The following is a 21,717-nucleotide window of genomic DNA, read 5'->3' as shown; positions in this document are numbered from 1 at the left end:
CGGGGCGCGCACCTGCGGGTCACGGTCACGGCCCGGGCCTCCATTGTTCCCTGGGCCGGCGGCGCGGGCCCGGGACGCCGTCTGCACCGAGACCTGGCCCCACCCACGCGTCCGGGCCGATCAGGGAGGGTTGGGGACGGGGCTTGGGTCCCCGAGTGCCTGCTCCTGAGCACGGGCCGCGGCGCGGCGAGCTTTGTTCTAGGGGGCGCTGGCCGGGTGGAGCCGCGGAGGTTCAGGGGCGGCGCGTGCTCGGGAAGCCGTGTCCGGGCCAAGTTCACGGGTGCCAGTGCCTGTGGGACGGTCCCGGCGTGGCTGCGGCCGCATGGCTGGCGGGAGCCCGGAGGTTCTCCTCGTGGGCCCCCGGGCCTGATCGCGTCTGCACAGTATTTACTGGGGATAAGGTTTGCCCACAGGAACCCGCCCTCCAAAAGTGGCCATAAAAAGGAAAGATGGCCCCGGATCCCGCTGCCGCCAGCCCTTCTTTTTAAAGGGACAGGGCGCTTTTCATAGGGACCTAGTCTGGAGGGCATGCATACTGGGGTGAGGGATGGAGAAGATACCCTATTGGCTAATTAGGGGCTGAGAAAGAATCTTCACCACTCTTGGGTTCCCCATCTCCTTCCCACCCATCCCCCACTGCTCAAAGATGAACAAGCAGAGAGCCCAAGTCCCAGGTCAGATGAATACCCCAAAACCAAGCAGCCAAATGCAAACACACCATCCCTTCAGAAATCCCATTTCCTAAAGTAATACGGGCCTGCACACACACACACACGCACGCACACACACACGCACACACACACGCGCACACACGCACACACACACGCGCACACACACACGCACACACACACACGCGCACACACGCACACACACGCGCGCACACACACGCACACACACACACGCGCGCGCGCACACACACACACGCGCGCGCACACACGCGCGCGCGCACACACACACACGCGCACACACATACACACGCGCGCGCGCACACACACACACACACGCACACACACACACACACACACACGCGCGCACGCACGCACACGCGCGCGCACACACACACACGCACACGCACACACACACGCGCACACACACACATACACACACGCGCACACACACACACACATACACACGCGCACGCGCGCACACACACACACACACACACAGGACTAGCCACAATAGCACTGGCACTTGTGCATGTGCACACACTGCACTCACAGGGCATGTGGGACTGGGCCCAGAAGTGTGAAAACACCACAGCACAGAAGCTTTCACTCTGACAGTGCCACCATGTAGACAGTACAGGCACCACTGCTAGGGCCCAGTGTCACATGGCCACTGACATATTGTCACCCAGAATAACTGACAACTACAGATGCATAATGGTCTATGTACAGGTGCACACCATTACCCAGAGTGACTTGGGCAAACACACACACATACACACAGAGTCAAATGCCCTTCCAAACAAGGACGCTGAACCCCAGTAAGGGTCTGCAAGTATGGGAAATCCTGACAGACACAGGAACACAGCTGTGCATGCAACTGACCCTCACAGATACCCACAATGACAATCACCTACAAAGTCATGAACAGCCCGTGGAGCTGGGCCTGGTGGCACAGGCCTGCCTTCCTATCATTTGGAAACAGTGGTATAGAAAATTCAAGGCCTGCCTAGGTTACAGCCTGGGCAACTTAGACTCTTGTCTCAAAAGTAAAAAGAGGGTTGGAGATGTGGCTTACTGGAAGAACATTGGCCTGTCATGACAAGACCCTGGGGTTTGATCTCCTTGTCAAACAAACAAAAACTAACCATGGAGCTTACACCCACAGTCACCTACCCTAAGGCTTCGTTATGTACCAAGATACAGGGACACAGTGGTATTATATGCATGTGCACATAGTAACGTGCACAAAGACATATACAGATCTACATGTTAAGACAACACAGATCCACAGTCACATAGGTGTCCAACTCAATATTTGTTGTTATTATTATTTGTCTTTTTGAGTCAGGGTCTTCCTGTAGCCACAGCTGGCCTTGAACTCACAGATCTGTCTGCCTCCTGAGTGCTGGGATTAAAGGTGTGCACCACCACACCCAGCACAATATTTGTTATTATTAAGACAGGATCTCACTATGTAACCCAGGATCTCACTATGTAATCCTGCCTGGCCCAGAACTCACTGGGTAAACCAAGTTTACAGATCTGCCCAATTCCCAAGTGCTGCGATTAAAGGCATGCACCACTATGCTGGCCTTTTTTCTCAATAGGTGGCCTCTTGCTTCAGACTCCAAGTGTTGAGGTAAACAGGCCTGAGCCATAACACTTACTGAACAGCTGTTGAGTGCCAGGCAGGGTTAATCCTGGGAACACACCTGTGAGTCAGAGTGAATTCCCTGCCTTACCTACAGCTGACATTTTGGGGGATAGGGCTTGAGGGATGCCATAATTGGGTACACACAGATGATAGTGATACTGACAGACTCCAGATACCCACATACACCAGCTCACATGTTGATCTGCAGTTATACACAGTGAGCCTGACCACCCCCCCAGTAACACTGACATCTATACACAAACAGAAGCCCACAGCTAATACAACTGGCAGCACCACCCCAGAATAGTCCAGCAGAGTAGCTCAGAGAGGAAACCCCCATTAACATGTGCAAGTGTAGGTGTGTTCATGCAGAGCCTACCTTGATGCAGACCCAGAGTCATTCTGCATCTTGAGCCTTAGTAGAAATGGTTAGAGTTCCCATTAACCCTCCTCTATCACTCACAACTCTGAAGGAGCCAGATTCCTCATCCCTGCAGTCCTGGCCTCACCTCCTGCCAATATATTGAAAGGAAGTTTCAGGCTCCAGGCCCAGATGCTGCCCACTGGATGGGTGGGACACAGGAGTCCCTGAGTACTTCCCATGAAAGACTTGAACAAGCTGTGTGTGGTAGTGTACGCCTTTAATCCTAGCACTTGGGAGGCAGAGGCAGGTGGATCTTTGTGAATTTGAGGCCAGCCTGGTCTACATAGTGAGTTCCAAGACAGCTGGGACTACAGGGAGACCCTGTCTCAAAAAAAAAAGACTTGAACAGATAGGAAGGAGGACCTAGAGATAGTGTGGGAGGGCAGGATGGGAACCTGAGAGGCCATACAGGTACCACCAAAAAGAGGTCAAGGCCAAGCCTGGGCCACTAGCTGCATGGAGACTCCCACAGGGCTCTTGTCCTATGCCCCCAATAATGGGCTCTTTGTTTTCCAGGTCCTGCCCACTCCTCACTTCTGTCCTCCCCAGACTTACATATACACAGGCATTGCACCCTGAACATGGACAGCTGCCCAGCCTTCCTGGTGCTGGGAATGGGGGTGTGGCAGTCACTCCCAGCAGACTGTCCCAGTTGTGGTGCCCCTGTACCAGGGCTTGGGGTTGGGAGTTGTAGAAGATGGTTCCCACCTCATAATCTAAGGGACTTCAAAGTCACCCCAAGTACCCTCACACCCACTGGGAGACATGTCAGGAAGTACAGTTAGCCCCCAGCCACAGGGCCTCAGACCTGGGCTGTGAGCACCTCACACAAGGGAAAGGGGATGCCGACGACAAGCTCACACCCTGCCCACCAAGGTCCAGCCCTAGTCCTGGAGGCGACAGGTGCAGACGAGCACCCGGAACAGAAGGGACAAACACAAGCAGGCAGACACAGGCAGTTGGAGACAGGGTGGGAGATCCAGACACACAGGTACTGAAAGGGCACAGTCAGACCAAGACAGGCTACTTACTATAGCTGACAAAGAGACCAGCTAGCCCAGACAAACGGCGGGAGTCCTGCACCCTCACTGGCAAAGAGACACATTGGCGGGGAAGTTGGGTATGGCCACCCCCACCTCCTTACCCTCCTAGATGCCAAAGCCCAGACACTCATTGAGGATGCTCTCTAGTTCAGGAGACCCCCTGTAGGCAACTCTCAACTTAGGCCAGTGTCAAAGCCCTGGCAGGGAAGTAAGCCTTGTGGACTTACAGGAAAAAAAGAGGTATTTGGAGATGTCCCCCTCTATGTGCCTAGAGTGTCTTGTGCCTCATAAACCCCCATTACAGCTTAAGATCAACAAGATTTCGGGGACTCCTTTAAGAATTGTTCTGAACTTTCAGCTGCTTCTTCCTTAGATAAAATGGATACCCTGGGCCTGGCCTTTAGTCCCAGCACTTGAGAGGCAGAGGCAGGCGGATCTGAATTCGCCAGCCTACCTAGTCTATATGGAGAGTCTCAGGCCTGCTGGGACTACAGGGAGACCACATCTCAAAAAAAAAAAAAAGAAAAAGAAAGTGGATCCTAAAAACCAGGTGTTTTTTTTAAAAAAATATGTTTTTAAAAAATATATTTTATTATTTTTATTTTATGTGTATGCCTGTATTGCCTGCATGTAGGTAAGTGCACCCGTGTCGTGCGCGAACAGAAGAGGCTGTCAGATCCCCTGGAACTGGAGTTAGGGACAGTTGTTAGCTGCCATGTGGGTGCTAGGATTCGGACCTGGGTCTTCTGAAAGAACAGCCAGTGTTCTTAACCATGGAGTCATCTCTCCAGCCCCCCAGATGATTTGTTAAAAGCCCCTGTACCCAACTCACCTTTCTCTTTCATGCACCTCCTAGGACCTGAGCCCCAAGGCAGGAAACCCACCTTCTTTCACTGAGGGCTGCCACCCACCCTCAGAACTCCCCCTCAACCAGAAAGCGGGCTGCAGGGCTGGGGGACTGTGGGAGTGGGCAGGTGACCAGTCCTGGGCCTGGAGCTGAGGAAGCAAGTTTGGGGTGCTTCCTGGCTGCTCCGCTACAAGCTGGTTAGGGTGGACCTTAGAGAAAGCAGTACTTCTTGAGGACTTTGGGGGGGAGTAGAACTTTTTGAGGAGTCCTGGGGATGCTGGTGGCAGCAGGCCAGGCACTAAGGTGCCAGAGGGGGCGGGGCTTGGGCTCTTAGGGGGTTGAGTTTGGAGGTAGATCCAAAAGAACCAGCTTAAGGGAGTGTCCTAGGGTTTCTCGAGTGTCCTAGAAAGCAGTGGATAGGATAGTCCTGGGGAAGGACCTGAATTGAGGGCATGTCTGAGGTACCCGCCCTTGTAGGCTTACCCCGGGGGCGTATTGGGGTAATGTAGCTCACTTGGTATTCCTGATCTGCCCTGTGGTTACCTCGGGGGATTCCTTGGAGGTACAGGTCACCCTTACTGAGGTGACAGGCACTAAGGCAAAACATGCTGTGCTGGGGATGGAACCCAGGGCCTAACCCATGCCAGGCAAGTGCTTGGTCGCTGAGCCATGCCCCTTGTCAAAAGACCAGTAAATCTGGGCCCTCCATAGGTGTCTTGGAGTCTGCAAACTCAGAAAGGGGTCAGCCACCCTTTCCCCAACTCACTGTTTGGCTAGGAAGGGGCAGGAGATCAGTAGCCAACCTGAGTTTGGCCAGTAGCCAACCTGAGGGTCTCTAGAGGGAGGGACTGGGGAACATTTTACAACTGAAGGGACCAGTGTTTTTGCTGTCCCATAGAGAAACATTGTAGGCACATCCTGGTACAGGCTTGGATGCTGGATTCCTGCTGATTCTGGGAGGGAAGCTGGTCTGTGGTAGTCCACTTCCAAAGGGGCATCCAGCTGACAATCCCTTGAGGGTGTCACTATTTATAAACAACTGTAGCCAGCCCCATAGAAATTCAAAAATGTCTACATTGTATTGAAAAGCGTTGTTTACCACCTTACCTGCAGAGAAGATCACCAGAGGTGTTACATTGTGTTCAAATGACTTGTTTATGTCCTAGGAATTGCTCCTCCTAAACTTGCTTCCTGGTGCCCTTTGGCCTTAGTCCCCAATCTGTCAGGAGCACTTCGGAAGATTTACTGATTGATTGATTATTGATCTATCACTCTGTAGCCCCTGCTGGCCGCCTGGAACTTACTATGTAGACCTGGCTGGCCTCCAACTCACTGAGATCCTCCTGCATCTGCTTCCTGAGTGCTGGGATAAAAGGCATGCACCACCATGCCAGGTGGAACACAAACCCTCCTGCAGCAATCCCCCTGCCTCAGACTCCAAAATTCTCAGGGGTGCCCCCCTGCACCAGGATTGGATGTATCCCTTGAATAAAATTCGTGAAGTGAGACAGACATGTTGTCCCTCTGTTGAAGGGGCTGTGGTTTGACTTATTTCTATGTGTGCTGCTTGCCTCAGTCCTTAAGCAGAGAGCTGACAACTAATAACTGTTGTCTGACTTCATGAGAGTGTTCGAGACCCTTGACTTCTCTACCAGCCCATAGGTTCCCTACCCCTCTGGCCCACTCCCCACTCCAGGTCCCCAAGAATTTGCCAAGGGTCTGGGGGAACATTCAACCTGTCGGTGAGTTTGGGCAGCTCAGACAAACCATCGACCGTTGAGTGGACCCTGAGGCCTGGAACTGCCGCCCACCCCATCACCACCCTCACCTTAGATCTGGGGAATCCCCATGCAGCCTCCCTGGGGTCACAGTAAAGGTCACAATAAACATTCATTGTTGTCGGTGGGTTGTGAGGAGGAGGTCAGACCCACCGAGGGATGAATGTCACTGTGGCTGGGCCGAACAACAGCCTTAGGGATGGGAAGGACCCCTCAAGATGCCTCCAGATCCTTCATTCTGTCACTTGCCCCTTCTTGGGAAGAAGGGCTGGTATCTGGGATCTTGATGGACAGTTTGGAGTTGGAATAAATCCTGGAGGGTTTGAGGGTTGGGAGGCAGGTACTGGTCGTGAGACAGCATTCCTGAAAGGGTGGAGATCTGCTCCATAAGGTTTCTGGGGGTGGACACAGGTGGGTGCATGGATGGACACAAATGGGTGGATGAATGGCTAGATGGGTGGATGAATATGAACGGTGGACACGGGTGGATGGATGGATGGGTGGGTGGATAGATAAATGAACTGGTAGATGGGTGGATGGAAGAATGGATGGACAGGTAGGTGAATGGCTGGCTGGATGAACAGGTGAATGGATGGATGGATGGATGAATGGACAGGTGGGTGAATGGCTAGATGGATGAATAGGTGGATGGGTGGGGTGGACAGGTGGATGGATGGAGAGATGGGTGGATGGATGGATAGGTGGGTGGATGGATGGATGGATGGATGGATGGATGGATGGATGGATGGGTAGATGGAGAGATGGGTGGGTGGATGAATGGATGGATGGGCTGATGACTGGTGGGTGGAATTGGGGTGCTGAGGCAGACTCCCCCCCCCAAGGCATGCCGTCAGCTTTCTTCTCTGCTGGCAGACTGTTCTGAGACACCCAGGTACCTTGAAGTCTGCCCCAGCAGTAACTCCTGAGAACTCCACCTTCTTCAGACCAACCTGAGGTTTCCTTTGACAGAGGTGGGGTTGGGAGACCAGAAAGCAACCGAGTACCATGGGGAGCTGGTGTCCCTGACCTCCTGCCCCATATGCTGGCTCTCCCTGCTCCCAGACCTCCCGCACTTGGCCTTGGGGCTCCTAGCTGAGCTAACTGGAGGAGGAAAAGTTGGGAGCTTCACTTCATGACTGACTCTTGGGGCCAGTGGAGCAGCCTGCAGGCTGCAGTTTCCTCTCCATTCCATGGAAGTCACATTGAGGTAGAGCTTATTGAAGTCCCTGAAGGGAGCCAGACTTGAGGATGTGGACCTTGCCCCTATTCCATGCCCACTTTAGCTGGGATAACTGCATTACCCACCTTCCAGGAGCCCAGGATTACCTGGCCCCTTCCACGTCCCTGGAGAAAGAAAAGAGAAAGAAATTACTGTTAAGGGTCACCCTAAGTGTTTGGCTTTAGGGCAGAATTCTCAGTGATTGACCAACCTCTTTTAGCAGACCAGGGGGTGTTGGTGGGTGGATGTAGGCCTCCCACAAGGAGGAGGAGGCCTTGGGAAGCCTGAGGGGCTCTGTGGCTCCCAATCCTCCACTCCCTGCTACCTCTTGCCCACACAAACATCATATACCCCCTGGGCAGGTGCATGAAGCGCCCCCCCCCCCCCCCCCCCCGACAATTGGAAACCTCCCAGAAACGTGCTCCGCCTCCTTCACACCCCTTAAGTAAAAGGAGAGAAGTCTGCTCAGACTCCTAGACTCCAGGGAGAAGGGAGAGGCAGAGGAAGGGGCTGGAGGAAGCTTGGAGCCAGGCAGGGTTTCTTCTCACTCTGTTTCTCTGCCTGGCACAAGTTGCCCAGCCATGGGGACTTTTGATCTATGGACTGATTATCTGGGCTTGGCAAGCCTGGTTGGGGCTCTCCATGAGGAAGAGGAACCCGATGTCAGGCCAGACCCCAAGCCGGAGTCCAAGCAGGGGCCAGAAAGCCAGAAAGCCAGCCAGGGATCTTCACCAGCTCCAATACGCCTGTGCTCCTTCTGCAAACACAATGGCGAATCCCGTGCCATCTACCAGTCCCACGTGCTGAAGGACGAGGCTGGCAGGGTGTTGTGTCCCATTCTGCGGGACTATGTGTGTCCCCAGTGTGGGGCCACACAGGAGCACGCCCATACCCGACGCTTCTGCCCACTCACCAGCCAGGGCTACACCTCTGTCTACTGCTATACCACCCGGAACTCAGCAGGCAAGAAGCTGACCCGACCTGACAAAGCCAAGACACAGGACTCCAGCCATCGCCTGGGAGGAGGAGGAGCGACACAAGCAGGTGTCTGTGCAGGCTCTTGGGGACCTATCCTGGCCTCTGAGAAGCCCTTTGGGGTGTCTGTTACAAGTGAGGTTGACTCCAGTATCTCAGAAAGTCAAGGGCAGCACCGTGTAGAGCTTATTCTATAAGTGGGGTGTGTGCCTGCATGTGTGTCTAGTTTGCTATGTGGTCTTTCACAAGTCACTGTTTCTCTGGGCTCCCCAGGGATGTTATGGGATGTAGTGGTGGGTTCTGCCAGTCCATCCTGCAGCAGCTCTGATTTCTTGGGGTTAGGAGCTGTGTGGTTTGAGAGGCCTTTCTAGCACCTGGAATCATTTGCTGTTTATCCGCCTGTTCTGTGCTGGGTGGTGGTGGTGGGTTGGGTTAGCAGTGAACAAGGTGGATATGAGAGTGGCAGTTAAAACACAGGGTGCTGAGTGCTAGATGGGGGAGTAGTTGGCTACATGAGGGGGTCCCAGAGAGTTTCCTGGAGGAGTTGACAAAGAGCCTAATTCTTCTGTTCGTGAGAAGTGTGATTGGGTTGAGACTCGAAGTTCACTGTGACTATGGTGTGATTGTATTGGGGGTGGAGATAACTGACTCTTTGGAGTTTACTTATGGCTCTTGTGTCACATGTATGTGGCCCTGAGTTTGCTCCCCAGTCAGTACCATTAAAATAAGTTTGGGGGGGCAGTGAGGTAAAGGGACTTACTGCTAACCTTATGCCCTGAGTTTGATCCCCTGGACTGCAAGTGGAAGGAGAGAACCCTCAGGTCATCCTCTGGCATCCACACACATCCCTCGCACATTCAAGGACATACACACAAGATGAAAAAAAATCAGGATTATCTAGAGCTCTTCAGCCAGGGCAAGAAGGGGATGTTAGACTGGGGTAAGGGGTTCCAGACCCTAGGAGGAAGGTGGCTGTGAGCAGTTCTCCCAGGGCAAGAAGGGGATGTTAGACCGGGGTAAGGGGTTCCAGACCCTAGGAGGAAGGTGGCCGTGAGCAGTTCTCCCAGGGCAAGACGGGGATGTTAGACCGGGGTAAGGGGTTCCAGACCCTAGGAGGAAGGTGGCCGTGAGCAGTTCTCCCAGGGCAAGACGGGGATGTTAGACCGGGGTAAGTGGTTCCAGACCCTAGGAGGAAGGTGGCTGTGAGCAGTTCTCCCAGGCAGCAGGGTGGGAGTTGAGGGGCAGGGCTGGGGAAACAAGAATCGGATCCCATTAGCTTGCTGGTTTGGGCCTCCCAGGTCAAAACTGGCTCCCCAGACTGTGCTGCCAAGGTATGGGGCTCCCCATCTCAGTCAGTCATCACATGCAGTGCCATCCTTTGCACCCAGGCCTGAGCGTGCGCGCGCGCGCACACACACACACACACACACACACACACACACACACATATATAAAAACTTTTTATTTTTATTTTATGTGTATGAGTGTTAATGCCTGCATATAAGTACACCCATGTCGTGCAATGCCTGCGGAGGACAGAAGAGGCTGTCGGATCCCCTGGAACTGGAATTACAGACAGTTGTTAGCGGCCATGTGGGTGCTGGGATTTGAACACAGGTCTTCTGCAAGAACAACCAGTGTTCTTAACTGCTGGGCCATCTCTCCAGCCCCTGTATTTTTAAAGTTTTAACAAGTGCTTACATTCTGGGGATGGGATACAGGGCTCACAGCTGAGCAATACTACCCTAGTGCTAAGTGTTCTGTCATTTCTAGTCTATTTAATCCTTTTAAATTTACACTTAATTTATTTGCTTGTGTGTGGGGTGTAAGCTGAGCACATTTGGAGGTCAGAGGACAACTTGCAGAAGTGAGTTCTCTGCTTCTAACATGAGGGTTCTGGGCACTGAACTGAGGTCATCAAGCTTGGTGGCAAGCACCTTTACCTTCTGAGCCATCTTGGTGGCCCTCTTTTTTCAGAGGACAACTTGCAGAAGTGAGTTCTCTGCTTCTAACATGAGGGTTCTGGGCACTGAACTGAGGTCATTAAGCTTGGTGGCGAGCACCTTTGCCTTCTGAGCCATCTTGGTGGCCCTCTTTTTTTGTCTCTGACATTTCTTGAGCCAGGGCTTCAGTTTGTAGCTCAGGTTGACCTTGAACCATGATCCTCCTGCCTCAGTCTGCAAAATGCTGGGATGATAAGTTTAATAGTTCTTCAAGACAAAGTGTTGAGATGCAGTTGAAATGGCAGTGGTTGGTATTGCAGAAGCAAAAGTCCTCAGCTCCAAGATAACTGGGAGACTCCAGCTGTCAGGGCCGAGGAGATGATGGACTCAGATGATGGTCTGGGAACCCTAGGACACAAGAAGATGTCCCTGGTACTGGAGGATGTCCTAACCAACATACTGTCCCGAAAATTGCAGGGTGTAAAGAATGCATGGTCGCTGGGCGTGGTGGAGCACGCCTTTTGTCCCAGCACTCGGGAGGCAGAGGCCAGCCTGGTCTACATAGTGAGTTCAGGTCAGCTGGGACTACAGGGAGACCCTGTCTCAAAGACAAACAACAACAACACGGTCCCCTGCAGCCCGGTGATCTGAGGGACTGCACACCTGAAAGAGACATCTCTGCTTTTGGTCGTTCTCTGGGTCCGAGGGCAGCAATGCCAGGTGCGGCCGCTAGGTGGGGCCGCAGCCCTAGGGACTCCGGTGGCCCCAAGTTGTCTGAACTTCACCTTATGTGTTTCTCTCTTACCATCCACTTTCAATCTTCAGGTTCCAAAGGTGGCAGGAAGTTCTCTGGACCTCCGGCCTAGGCCTGCTGTCTCTCCACCTCAGCCTAGGAGCCTAGGAGGCTGGAGCTGGGCGCTCGGGATGGCGCTCTCACCAGGGGCCCGGACTCAGGTGCACATGAAACTGGACTTCACTTAGGAGCCCTGAGGTAGCGTCCGTCGATTTGGGACTGGAAGCTGTGAGGGGTCCCCCACCCCAGTCCTGCCTGCATTGTTCCATCAGCACCCAATAAATGTTCAGGAACAGAGCTTGGTTTTGTGACGCGGTACTGTGAATCTGGCCAGGGCGGTCCTGCAGGTCTGTGAGAAGGAAAACCTTTTCTCTCCATGCTGGACCCTCACTCTGGATGTCACCCCCCCCACACACACACAGACACATTGCTTTTTGAGTCTTGGGTACCTTGGGGATCTGAGTCAGGAATATGCACCCACCAGGCAGTTGTGAGACTTTCAAACTCCCAGCCACCCCTGTGTACTGATATGCCAGTGGGCCTCCCCCTTGCACAAGGCTTGAGGAGGCTGAGAATTAGGGTCCCTCAGGAGTTCTCCACCAGCCTAGGTGTTCCTGGAGGCAGGCATGTGGGGGCTACATTCTGGATGGTCACACCATTGTCTACCAGCTCTGGCTGAAGAAGGAACTGCCTGTGGTCCATTCCTGAGTGGCCCCAGGTTCTGCCTCTGAGACTGAGATGAGGCAGGAATTGGACTTCCAGGGACCCCTCTGCTCCTGGCCTCTGGTGGGCTAGAAACCAGGGAGGAAGAAGGAGACAGGAGGGCTCCTTAGTGGCCCAGGGTCTTGGAGTGATTCTAGGGGGCCACAGCCCATTTCATAAGCCAGAGCAGCTGCCCAGCCAGCTAGAAGTTGGTCAGGACCCTGCCTGCCTCTCACTGGCTCTCCCCTGCAAAAAGACTGAGGCAGGGCTGTCCCTGTTGGAAGAGTTAGGGCAAAGGAAAAGGGACTAGAGCAAGCCAGGAGTGGATTTTTTTTTTTTTCCTCTTTTTTTGGTGTTTTTGAGACAGGGTCTCCCTGTAGCCGCAGCTGGCCTGGATTCCCTCTGGGCAGGCTGGACTTAAACTCAGAGATCCACCTGCCTCTGCCTCGAGTGCTGATTAACACCATGCCTGGCCTAGGAGTGGATTTCTGTAAACAGAAATGAGTACCCATGGTGCTATGCCACCATCATTCTAAGGAGTGTGTGATGTGCGGGATGAAATGGGTAATGGAGCTGTGTTCCCTGACGGCCAAGAAGACCATGGGGCCATCAGCCAGGACACCTATGGGGGGGAGGCTTGGTGCCTCACATACCCATTTGCATAGATGTGTCACACAGAGCCACCTTCCTAGAGACTAGTTGTGGGAACCTCTGACCTGTCTTCTGGCAGCCCTATTTGCCTTCCAGGGAGGTGGAGAAGTAAGTTCGTGGAAGAGGAGGAAGCTGTAGAAAAGTTGAGGTTAGGGTGGTCTGTGGGTGGAACAAAGCAGACAGGAAATGCCTCCACCCACGGTGGCAGGTCATGGAGTCCTGACTGACAACATCATTTATTCCTTGACTTCTCGGAAGTAAAATGAAAAGCTGGAGAAAGAAAGGACATACAAGGAACAAAGGGTATGTGCCCCCCACCCCCACCCCCAGATAACACAGCACAGGAGCCTGGGTGGGTGCTCTCTCAGATGGAGGCACTATTAACACTGGCCAAAAAACCACACTCAGCCTCCTGTGTGAGGTCCACGGTAAACTGACTTCCTGTAGACCTGGAGAAGTCTCGGGCATGCAGGTGGGGGCAGCCTTCAGGTCCCTTCACTCCTCCTCCCCCAGGGCAAGGCTCCCTAGCCCCTTTGTCAGGTAGTACGGAGGCGCCTCCTGCGTTTGAAGGCCTCCAGGTCTCGGTGAGTACTCATGATCAGCCTACTGCAGAGGAAACACAGACAGTGATAGTGTGGGGCTCCTCACAAGTATGCACACTGGCCAGGTGCAGGCAGTGTACCCTGCTTTGCCACACATGACAGCCTGAGTCATGCAGGCTGGGGCTGGTAGCCAGGATTCCACTGCAAAGACTCAGGGGTTGGGCAGCCTGACCCCACTACCCACCTGTGGGCCTGCCTCAGTTTCTCTTTCCCATTCCCTCTGGCAGCCTGAGCTACCCTTACTTGAGGTTGGAGAGTTCGACAACAAGGCCACGAACTGTGTCTGTGGCGTCCTGCATCTGGCAGACCTCCTCTTGAGCCTGTGTCCCCAGGAGGGGCCTGTCGGGAGGGGAAGAAGGAAGCAGTAGCCTGAGGGCCCAGGACAGCTTTCAAGTGGGCTCTGGTACTCCCCACAGGCCACCACACTCTGCCATGGCCCCTGCAGCCCCTCAGCTCCTGTCCCTAGGCTCATCCCCTACAGCACAGGGAACTGTCCAGATGGAGGCTGACCTGGAGCTGTCCCAGGCACCATCTGAACCCTGCCCCCCCCATTCTACCCACACTGAATTCATGGCTATTCTAGTGCCTTTTATACTCTGGAGTGTTCTTTCCCAATGTCTCCTGGTCAGATTTTAACCCCTTCAACTGCCCCATTCGCAACTACACTTGATCATCTGGTTCTAAATTGCTGCCTGCCTTCCCCAGCACTGAGGCAGTCTGAAAGGAGGCAGGCCCAGGACCTGCCTGAAAGAATATGTGTGACCCCCATATGGGCATAGCGAAGGGTCCTGTCAGCTCAGGTTAGAGCAGGGAGGCTCTTGTTCAGCCTCCCATATTCCAGGAGCTCCAGTTCTGCCACATAGGTCCTAGTCACCTCAAGGTGGATGACTGTCCTTGGCCCCTTAGCCTTTCTCAAGTCTCACTCAGAATGGAGCCATCAGTGACCCCTGTCAGGGGCTTCTGCACACCCATACCAGGATGGCACTGACCATAAGATAACCTACCTCTGGTCCATTGCAGTGTGAGTGTGGGTGTGTGCATGTGTGCACGCGCGTGTGTTAAGTTACAGAGGGAAGGAGGCTGGAACATGACCCTCTACTGCGGGAAGAGAAGGGACAAAGGAGGTCAGGGTGGCATCTCTAGCCCTCTTTCATACTGGCCTGATGGAAACAAACTTGGTGATAAATCATTAAGAGGCAGAGACAAGCAGAGGCAGGTTCAAGTCAAGGTAATAAAGAGAGGAGGCCATGAAGGGCCTGGTGGTGGCAGGGCAGGGTGGGCTATAGTCTCTAAGAATGGGGAGAAGGGTGAGGCAGGCAGGGGAATGAGACAGGGTGGGTCAGAGGTCCTTGGGAATGGGGTGGAGGCTCAGTTGTTTCAGCCCGCAGCTCCTAGCCCTGCCTAGGTCCCTCCAGTTCATGGGACTTGTGAACACCCAGGCTGTTCTTAGGATACCCATGTACATGGAAGCTAGAACAGTCCACAGAGCTAGAGCAGGAGATCTGGGCTCCTGGGGAGGGACTAAGTACTGGTGCTGGTTTGGGTGTGGACAGCAGGTCACCATTCTCCCAAGGAGTACATGGTACATGGACAATGTCTGAAAAACAGACTCAGTTCCCATGCTGGATTGAGGATTGGGAGGCCTACCTGGGCTGAGCCTTGGCCACTCCTACAGGGTCTTCTCCAGTGGCACATGGTCTGGGGTCAGGCCATCCAAGGCCTGGCACATTCTCTGCAGGAAAACTCTAGGGGAGAAGGCAATGTGTGAATGCCCAGCCTGGCAGAAGGAAGAAGCCACCAGGGCCTCAGACTTCAGCCAGGCCTACAGAGGAAGCATAGTGACCAGGAGTGGCTCCAGACCCAGGCTGCTCATACCACGCCTTCCGCCCTCCTCCCAATAGGCTACTCTGTGAGCAGGTTGCAATGAGCTCTGGTGTACTGCAGTGTCCATGTGTCCCCAAGTGTCTTTTAAAGCCCCAAGGGAGGGGCTAGAGAAATGGTTGATCGATTAAGGACACTCGCTGCTCTTGCAGAAGACCCGGGTTTGGTTCCCAGTACCCACATGATGGCTAACAACCATCTGTAACTCCAGTTCATCTTCTGGCCTCTGAGGGCTTTACATGTAGGCAAAAAACTCATACACATAAAAATAAATAAAAGTTTTTAGGGGGCTGGAGAGATTGCTCAGTGGTTAAGACTGCTCTTACAGAGGACCAGGGTTCGGTTCCTAGTACCCACATGGTGGCTAACAACTGTAACTCCAGTTCCAGGGGATCTGATACCCTCTTCTGACCTCCATGGGAATGTACAACATGGGTGCACTTAAATACATGCAGGCAATATACTCATAACATAATAAAATACTTTTTTAATTAAAAAAAAAATTAAAACCCAAGTGAAGGGAGGGGCACACACCCATGACCTTGGCACTTGGAAAATGGAGACTGGAGAACTGCTAGGCATTTGAGGCCAGTGTGGGCTGCAAAACAGAAAGAACTTGTCTCAAAGGAAGAGCCATATGACAGCAACTCAGGGCATGGCCTACCTCAGCCATGAATGTCCTGTTGTGGGAAAGATTCTGCAAATAGTTTGAGGTGAGAATTCATGAGTATACAGTGGCCAGGCTAGAGGTCCAGGCCTGGGAGGTTGAGGCAGGAGGATCACTTAAGCCCAGCCTAGGCAATACTGCCAGACTCATCTAAAACAAAATGAAGTTTCATGCCCCCATTTGCCCACCTCACCACATTGCTTAGCTGTGGAGAGTCTCGCCCAGACAGGCCACCCTCTTACTAGGCCTGTGGGTGCACCTGATTGGCTGGTGCTTGAACCCTGGGAGGGACCAGAGCATCTTTTTTTCTACAGTGCTGGGGATGGAACCCAGCATTCTACACTTGCCACTGAGCCATGCCAGCACACCCCAGCTTCAGACCAACAGTGTATAGTGCCAAGTGTGAACACAGAGAACTGAGGAGAAAACACCAAACTCATGGCAGAACATGGTGTGGTGGTGAGACTTCTATCCCTGAGGGGTAACTGCCCTCCTCTGAGAGGTGTGGCTTAGTATGACATCAGCAGGCAGCCCTGCCTGTGCCGGAGACACAGTCTCCACTTTCCCCTGACCTTCCCCATGGGAACCTGCTCAGAGGCTGGGTGCCCTGACTTGTTCTGGACCGCCTAGTGTCAAAGCTAACTTCTCCCAGATGACAGGGTGGTGCCTCCAACCAGAGGCTGCTCTGCCACTTACTGAGTCTGACCCAGGCTGTGTGCCAGGTTCCTGTAGTACTGATAGGTTTTGCTGGCAGGGGTGGAATGGAACCCTGAGTATCACAAGTACATTAAGCCGTGCCCCAGACCCACATTCACAGTCCTGAGAAGTGTAGCCTGGCCAAGTTTCCAACAAAGATGGAAAAGCAGGCTCTCCCACCCTCCCTCTGGTACTGATATAGAGCCCAAGCTTTCTAAGCATGGGCTTTCCCACAGGGCTGCACTACAAGCTCCTCCCTTTGTCCTCCCTGCTGCACCTTGTGTGGAAGGGAACTGCCGAGTCTCAGGGAATGCCCCTACAGCCATTCACCAGGTCAGGTGAGGCAACAGTGACATATCTGCTCCCCTTCAGGGGTGTGGGGCTGAAACAAGGCTGCCACCTGTCCAAACAGGTGACTTTGAATGGCTGGCCCAGGTTCAGAGGCAGAGGAGGACACATCTGGGCAGCTGTGGGTCATCAGGGCCCTTAAGAACTGTAGCACAAAGCACAATTCCTCATGTCTCTACAGGAGAAGCTCCAGCCACCCTCAAGGGACCCTCAGGAGGGGTGAAAGCTTTTCTCCAGTTCAGAAGTGAAGTCCTCTTCCTTCTGTGCTTTGAGGTCACTGGCTTCCCATGTGGCTGCCAGCAGTCCTCCACATTCCCCTTGGGAGTCAGGGGTAGATACTGGGGGCAGAGGGGAGGCACACCTAAGGGCTCCAGGGGAGCCCAGGCTAACAAGGTCCCTATGTTGCCATCTTGGGGCTCTTTGGCAATCACATAGGCCAGGCCACACTTGGACAAATGGCACCTCTGCCTTTCAGGAAAACCACAGATCACCTGAGCAAACAAATCTGCCACTGGGACCCTCAGATACCTCTGTGGTATAAATGCAGAGGCAGTGCACATGAGCCCTATCTTGACCCCTGAGGCAGTGTGATTACAATCAGTGTCTCACCTTCCCTAGAGTGGCCTGCCAGTCACAAGAAAGCTCTTACCTGTGCAGGCAAAGCCTCCAAGTCTGGGGTGTTCAGAGCATCCTGTATCTGGCTGTCAGGTAGGAAGTCCAGTTCCATGGCTGAGGACTCTTGCAATGTGGCCCGGTCTGGGGGATCAGGAACTGGTGGAGGCTGCCCTGCTGGCTCTTCAGGAAACCTTGGGCTGCTGTGACAGGCGCCGCTTCCCTGAGAAAGGCCACTGGCTGCCCAGCTATATTCCAGCAGAGAAGTCGGAGGGGACAGACTAAGGCCCTCAAGGTCTTGTTGGCAGTTCTGGCTGCCTAACTCCACTGTTTTTTGGTTCATGGGCTGTACCTGTGACTCCAGCATTTGCATCCCTCCAAGCCACTGTCCATCAGGGCCAGGGTCCTCAGTCTGGACACCCAGAGCCATCTCACAGGCCAGATGGCCAGGACCCTTAGTGTCCACTGTGGGCTGTTTACCTGGAGTCACAGCCAAGATGGCTGCAAGGCTCACCACAGTGTCGCCACAGGATTCATCTTCCAAGTTGGCCTCCCCTTGGTTTTCTGTGGTCTCAGCAAGAGCTGTATAGCCCAGAAAAGTCCTATTGTAGCCTCTACCAGGGGCCCGCTTGCTCAGAGAGCCAAGTGGCCCAGCCACCACCAGAGCCCTCTGTTGCAGCCCAGAGTTTACATCTGTAATGACATTTTCCCTAAGAGAGGTGTTTCCTGGGCTGCTGTGGCTTGATGCTGCTTCTATGACTGTCCCACAGAGTGTCTGTGAAGGCGCAGGGAGGTCCTGGGTCACATACCAGGTCTTCAGGCACAGTTCAGCTGGGTCCAAAGCAGGAGCTGATGCTAGAGTGTAGGGGATACCCTGTCCTTCCTGGGGCTCCCTAGGCTGCTGGGCCCCTGCTCCCCCTCCTTGGGCATCTCCTTGCTGGGGGTCTCTGCTGTCTACCTCCCTGTCTTCATCATTACCATTCGGCAGGTGCCTTTCCTGACCACAACTGTCTGGAACACAGACCTTCTGTGCCTCAGGACTGTTGTTCCCCAGGCTTCCAACATCTGGTGGGATGGTCCCTATCCAGATGTCCTTGCTGGCCCTCCCTGAATCAGAGGGTGCTGTTCCCACTTCTGGAGTAGCCTTAGGCTGAGAATGCCCATTGCCAGAAACAGCTATCACAGGGTCACTCTGCTCTGGGCAGGAACCAGCTGCCCATGTCTGGTCTGCTGGGCCCCCAGCCTCATGGCGAGGGAGTCTCAATGCCTCCTCCTGCAGCTGGCTGCCTGCCTGGTAGGTACCCAGCTCTGGCGATGTCTCCTGTGGAGAGAGAAAGACTTAGCCCTGGCCTTGGATAATAAAGCACTCTGAAGGCTTTTCTAGCATAGAACCCTATACTAAAGCTGGGTACTACAGTGGGCAGCAGTAGCCACTCCAGGTACAGCTGTGACAGTGGTATGGGAACAGAATGCACAGACACTCCTCCTTCCATGGGATCCTACCCTGCCAGCATCAAGCACTTAGGAGCTCAGGGTATAAAAATCCATGTGGTGGGCTACAGGGTGGCTCAGTGGCAGAGTGCATGCTTATCATGTACAGGGCCCTGGGTTCTAATTCCACCACCATAGAAATTAAATGAAGGGTTTAAAAGGTCCACCGCCTGCTGACTTGATGGTACTTTAATCATGTCAGTATATTACATCTATCTATCTATCTATCTATCTATCTATCTATCTATCTATCAATCATCTATCTATCTGTGTGTGCATGTGCATGCTCATGTATGCTCATGTGTGAAGGCCAAAGGACAATTTGTGGGAGTCAGTTCTCTCCTTCCACTATGTGAATCCTGAAGAATAAACTCTGAGCCATCTACCAGCCTCTGGCTTTATCAGCTTAAATAAGAAAGATCAGGGACAGTGAGATGGTTTAGCAAGTAAAGGTAGTTGCCACCAAGCCTGATGGCCTGATTTTGATCCCTGGAATCCACAAGGTGGAGAGCTCTGACTGACTCCACAAAGTTGTCCTCTGACCTCCATACATATGCTGTGGCACATGCACATCCACACTTATACGCATATATACAATTTCAAAAGTGTAATAAAAAAAGAGATATCCAGGGGCTGGAGAGATGGCTCAGTGGTTAAGAACACTGACTGGTCTTGCAGGAGACCTGGGTTCGAATCCCAGCACCCACATGGCAGTTAACAACTGTCCGTAACTCCAGTCCCAGGGCATCCAATAGCCTCTTCTGTCCTCTGTGGGCATTGCACGACACGGGTGCACTTACCTACATGCAGGCAATACACACATACACATAAAATAAAAATAATAAAATATTTTAGAAAAAGATATCCTCACAACAAATAGCTGGACATGGGGCTGGGTGTATAACACATATCTATAACCCCAGCTTTTACAGGCTGAGGAGAAGGATAAGAGTTTGGGGCTGGTCTGGGCTACATAATGAGACTCTGAGAAAATAATAATAAAGACAATTTTCTATTGTTGTGAGGTCACCAGAGTCATATCCTGCGGCAAATGCTACAGAAAGCTTCCTTGTGCCTTGCATTCATGTCTACCAGTAGTGGCACTTTGTGTTGCTCAAGTAATGACATCTTTATCTCAGTGGTAAAGATATACATGGTGGTACACATATGTAATCCCAGCATTTGGGAGATAGAGGCAGGAGGATAAGGAGTTGAAGGGCCAGCCTAGGCTACATGAGACCTAACAATCCCTCCCCCCAAAAAGCTCCATCATGATTAAGATACTGAAGAGCCCTGGAACCACAGAGACCCCTTAATACAAGATGTTCTTCTTATGACTTATTTTTGTGTGTATGAGTGTTTTGCTTGCATGTACTGTGTACCACATGCACGCAAATGCCCATGGAAGCCCAAAGAGGGCATCCGATCTCCTGGAACTGGAGATACAGATGGTTGTTAGTTGCCATGTGGGTGCTGGGAATCAAACCCAGGTCCTCTGCAAGAGCAGTTAGTGCTCTTAACCTCTGAGCCATCTCTTCAGCCCCCACAAGCTGCTCTTTATATATACATTTTAAAAATTACATTCACTTATTTTTTTGTATGTATATATGTGGGTGCCACCCTGCTCTACAGAGCAAGTTCCAGGCCAGCTGGGCCTATAGGGAGACCCTGTTGCAAAAAAGACAAAAAAACAAACAACAACAAAATAACAGGCTCACCTGGGAAGGGGACTCCTGTTCTGGTGGCCCCAGGTCAGAGGGGGCTCCTGTGTCCTCTGAAGGGCAGCTGGGTAGAGAGAAGCAAAATGGAGCCTAAAGTCCTCCCTGATGTCATCTACATACTAAGACAAAGGGATGTCAGGGTGCAGCGAGGTGCTGCTCAGAGGTGGAGCCTAGCATGAGGCCCTGGGTTCCTCCCCCAAAACACAGAAACACAGACACACAGACACCACAACATATCTCATACACCACACCAAACACACTACAAACCACATACATGCACATACCACAGAACAGTTTTATTGGGCTGACCACAAGCCTCCAATTTTTATTTTATTTTTTTATTTTTTATTTTTGGTCTTTTTGAGTGCTGGGATTCAAGGCGTGAGCCACAATGCCTGGCTCATTTTTTAATTATTATTTTTTTAAAAAATATTTTATTTTTATTTAAAAATTTTATTTTATGTGTATGCGTGTATTGCCTGCATGTATGTAAGTGCATGCGTGCCGTGCAATGCCCACAGAGGACAGAAGAAGCTATCAGAGCCCCTGAAACTGGAGTTACAGACAGTTGTTAGCTGCCATGTGGGTCCTGGGAATTGAATCCAGGTCGTCTACAAGAACAGCCAGTGTCTTAACCACTGAGCCATCTCTCCAGCCCCCAAGCCTCCATTTTTCAAAGGATTTTTAAAATTATGTGTGTGATGAGGGTAATATGTACATAAGTATGGGTACCCACTGAGGCCATAGGTGTGATTCTCCTGGACCTGGAGGTACAGGGAATTGTGAGTTATCTGACTTAAGTACTGGGAGTCAAACTTGGGTCCTATCCTATGGAAGCACAGTTGATGCTCTTAACTGCTGAGCCATCTCTTCAGCCCCCCATATTTTTCCCTTTGAGACAGGAACCCACCATGTAGCCCTGGCCAGCCTGGAACTCACTATGTAGGCCAATAGGCCAATTTGACCTTGAACTCACAGAGAGCAGTCTGCCTCTGCCTCGTG

General features: G+C 52.6%; 2 protein-coding genes across 4 annotated transcripts in view; one reads left to right on the top strand and one right to left on the bottom strand.

Moving 5' to 3' along the window:
• Nanos3 (nanos C2HC-type zinc finger 3) overlaps positions 1-11,739 on the top strand; it is a 14,278-nt gene extending 2,539 nt beyond the window's left edge. The window contains exons 1-2 of one of the 3 annotated variants that reach the window (XM_008855431.2): positions 8,215-8,689; positions 11,377-11,707. In XM_008855431.2, coding sequence (XP_008853653.1) covers positions 8,215-8,689; positions 11,377-11,417 — 516 coding nt within the window. In that variant the 3' untranslated portion in view covers positions 11,418-11,707. Of the gene's footprint in view, positions 1-8,214; positions 8,690-10,619; positions 11,272-11,376 lie in introns of those variants that run through there. The other 2 variants (XR_003847383.1, XR_003847384.1) reach the window with 2 other exon arrangements.
• A 993-nt stretch (positions 11,740-12,732) lies between these two features.
• The window catches only part of CUNH19orf57 (chromosome unknown C19orf57 homolog), a 28,594-nt gene continuing 19,609 nt past the window's right edge, over positions 12,733-21,717 (bottom strand). The window contains exons 4-8 of the mRNA XM_029557366.1: positions 20,713-20,779; positions 17,541-18,824; positions 14,947-15,044; positions 13,543-13,638; positions 12,733-13,303 (exon numbers count right to left, since the gene is read on the bottom strand). Of these exons, the coding sequence (XP_029413226.1) occupies positions 13,234-13,303; positions 13,543-13,638; positions 14,947-15,044; positions 17,541-18,824; positions 20,713-20,779 (1,615 nt within the window). The 3' untranslated portion in view covers positions 12,733-13,233. The remainder of the gene's footprint in view (positions 13,304-13,542; positions 13,639-14,946; positions 15,045-17,540; positions 18,825-20,712; positions 20,780-21,717) is intronic.

The sequence above is a fragment of the Nannospalax galili genome, unplaced genomic scaffold, assembly GCF_000622305.1.
Source record: "Nannospalax galili isolate Female #2095 unplaced genomic scaffold, S.galili_v1.0 scaffold47, whole genome shotgun sequence".
NCBI lineage: Eukaryota > Metazoa > Chordata > Mammalia > Rodentia > Spalacidae > Nannospalax > Nannospalax galili.
This window is presented reverse-complemented; position numbering and strand designations above follow the sequence as displayed.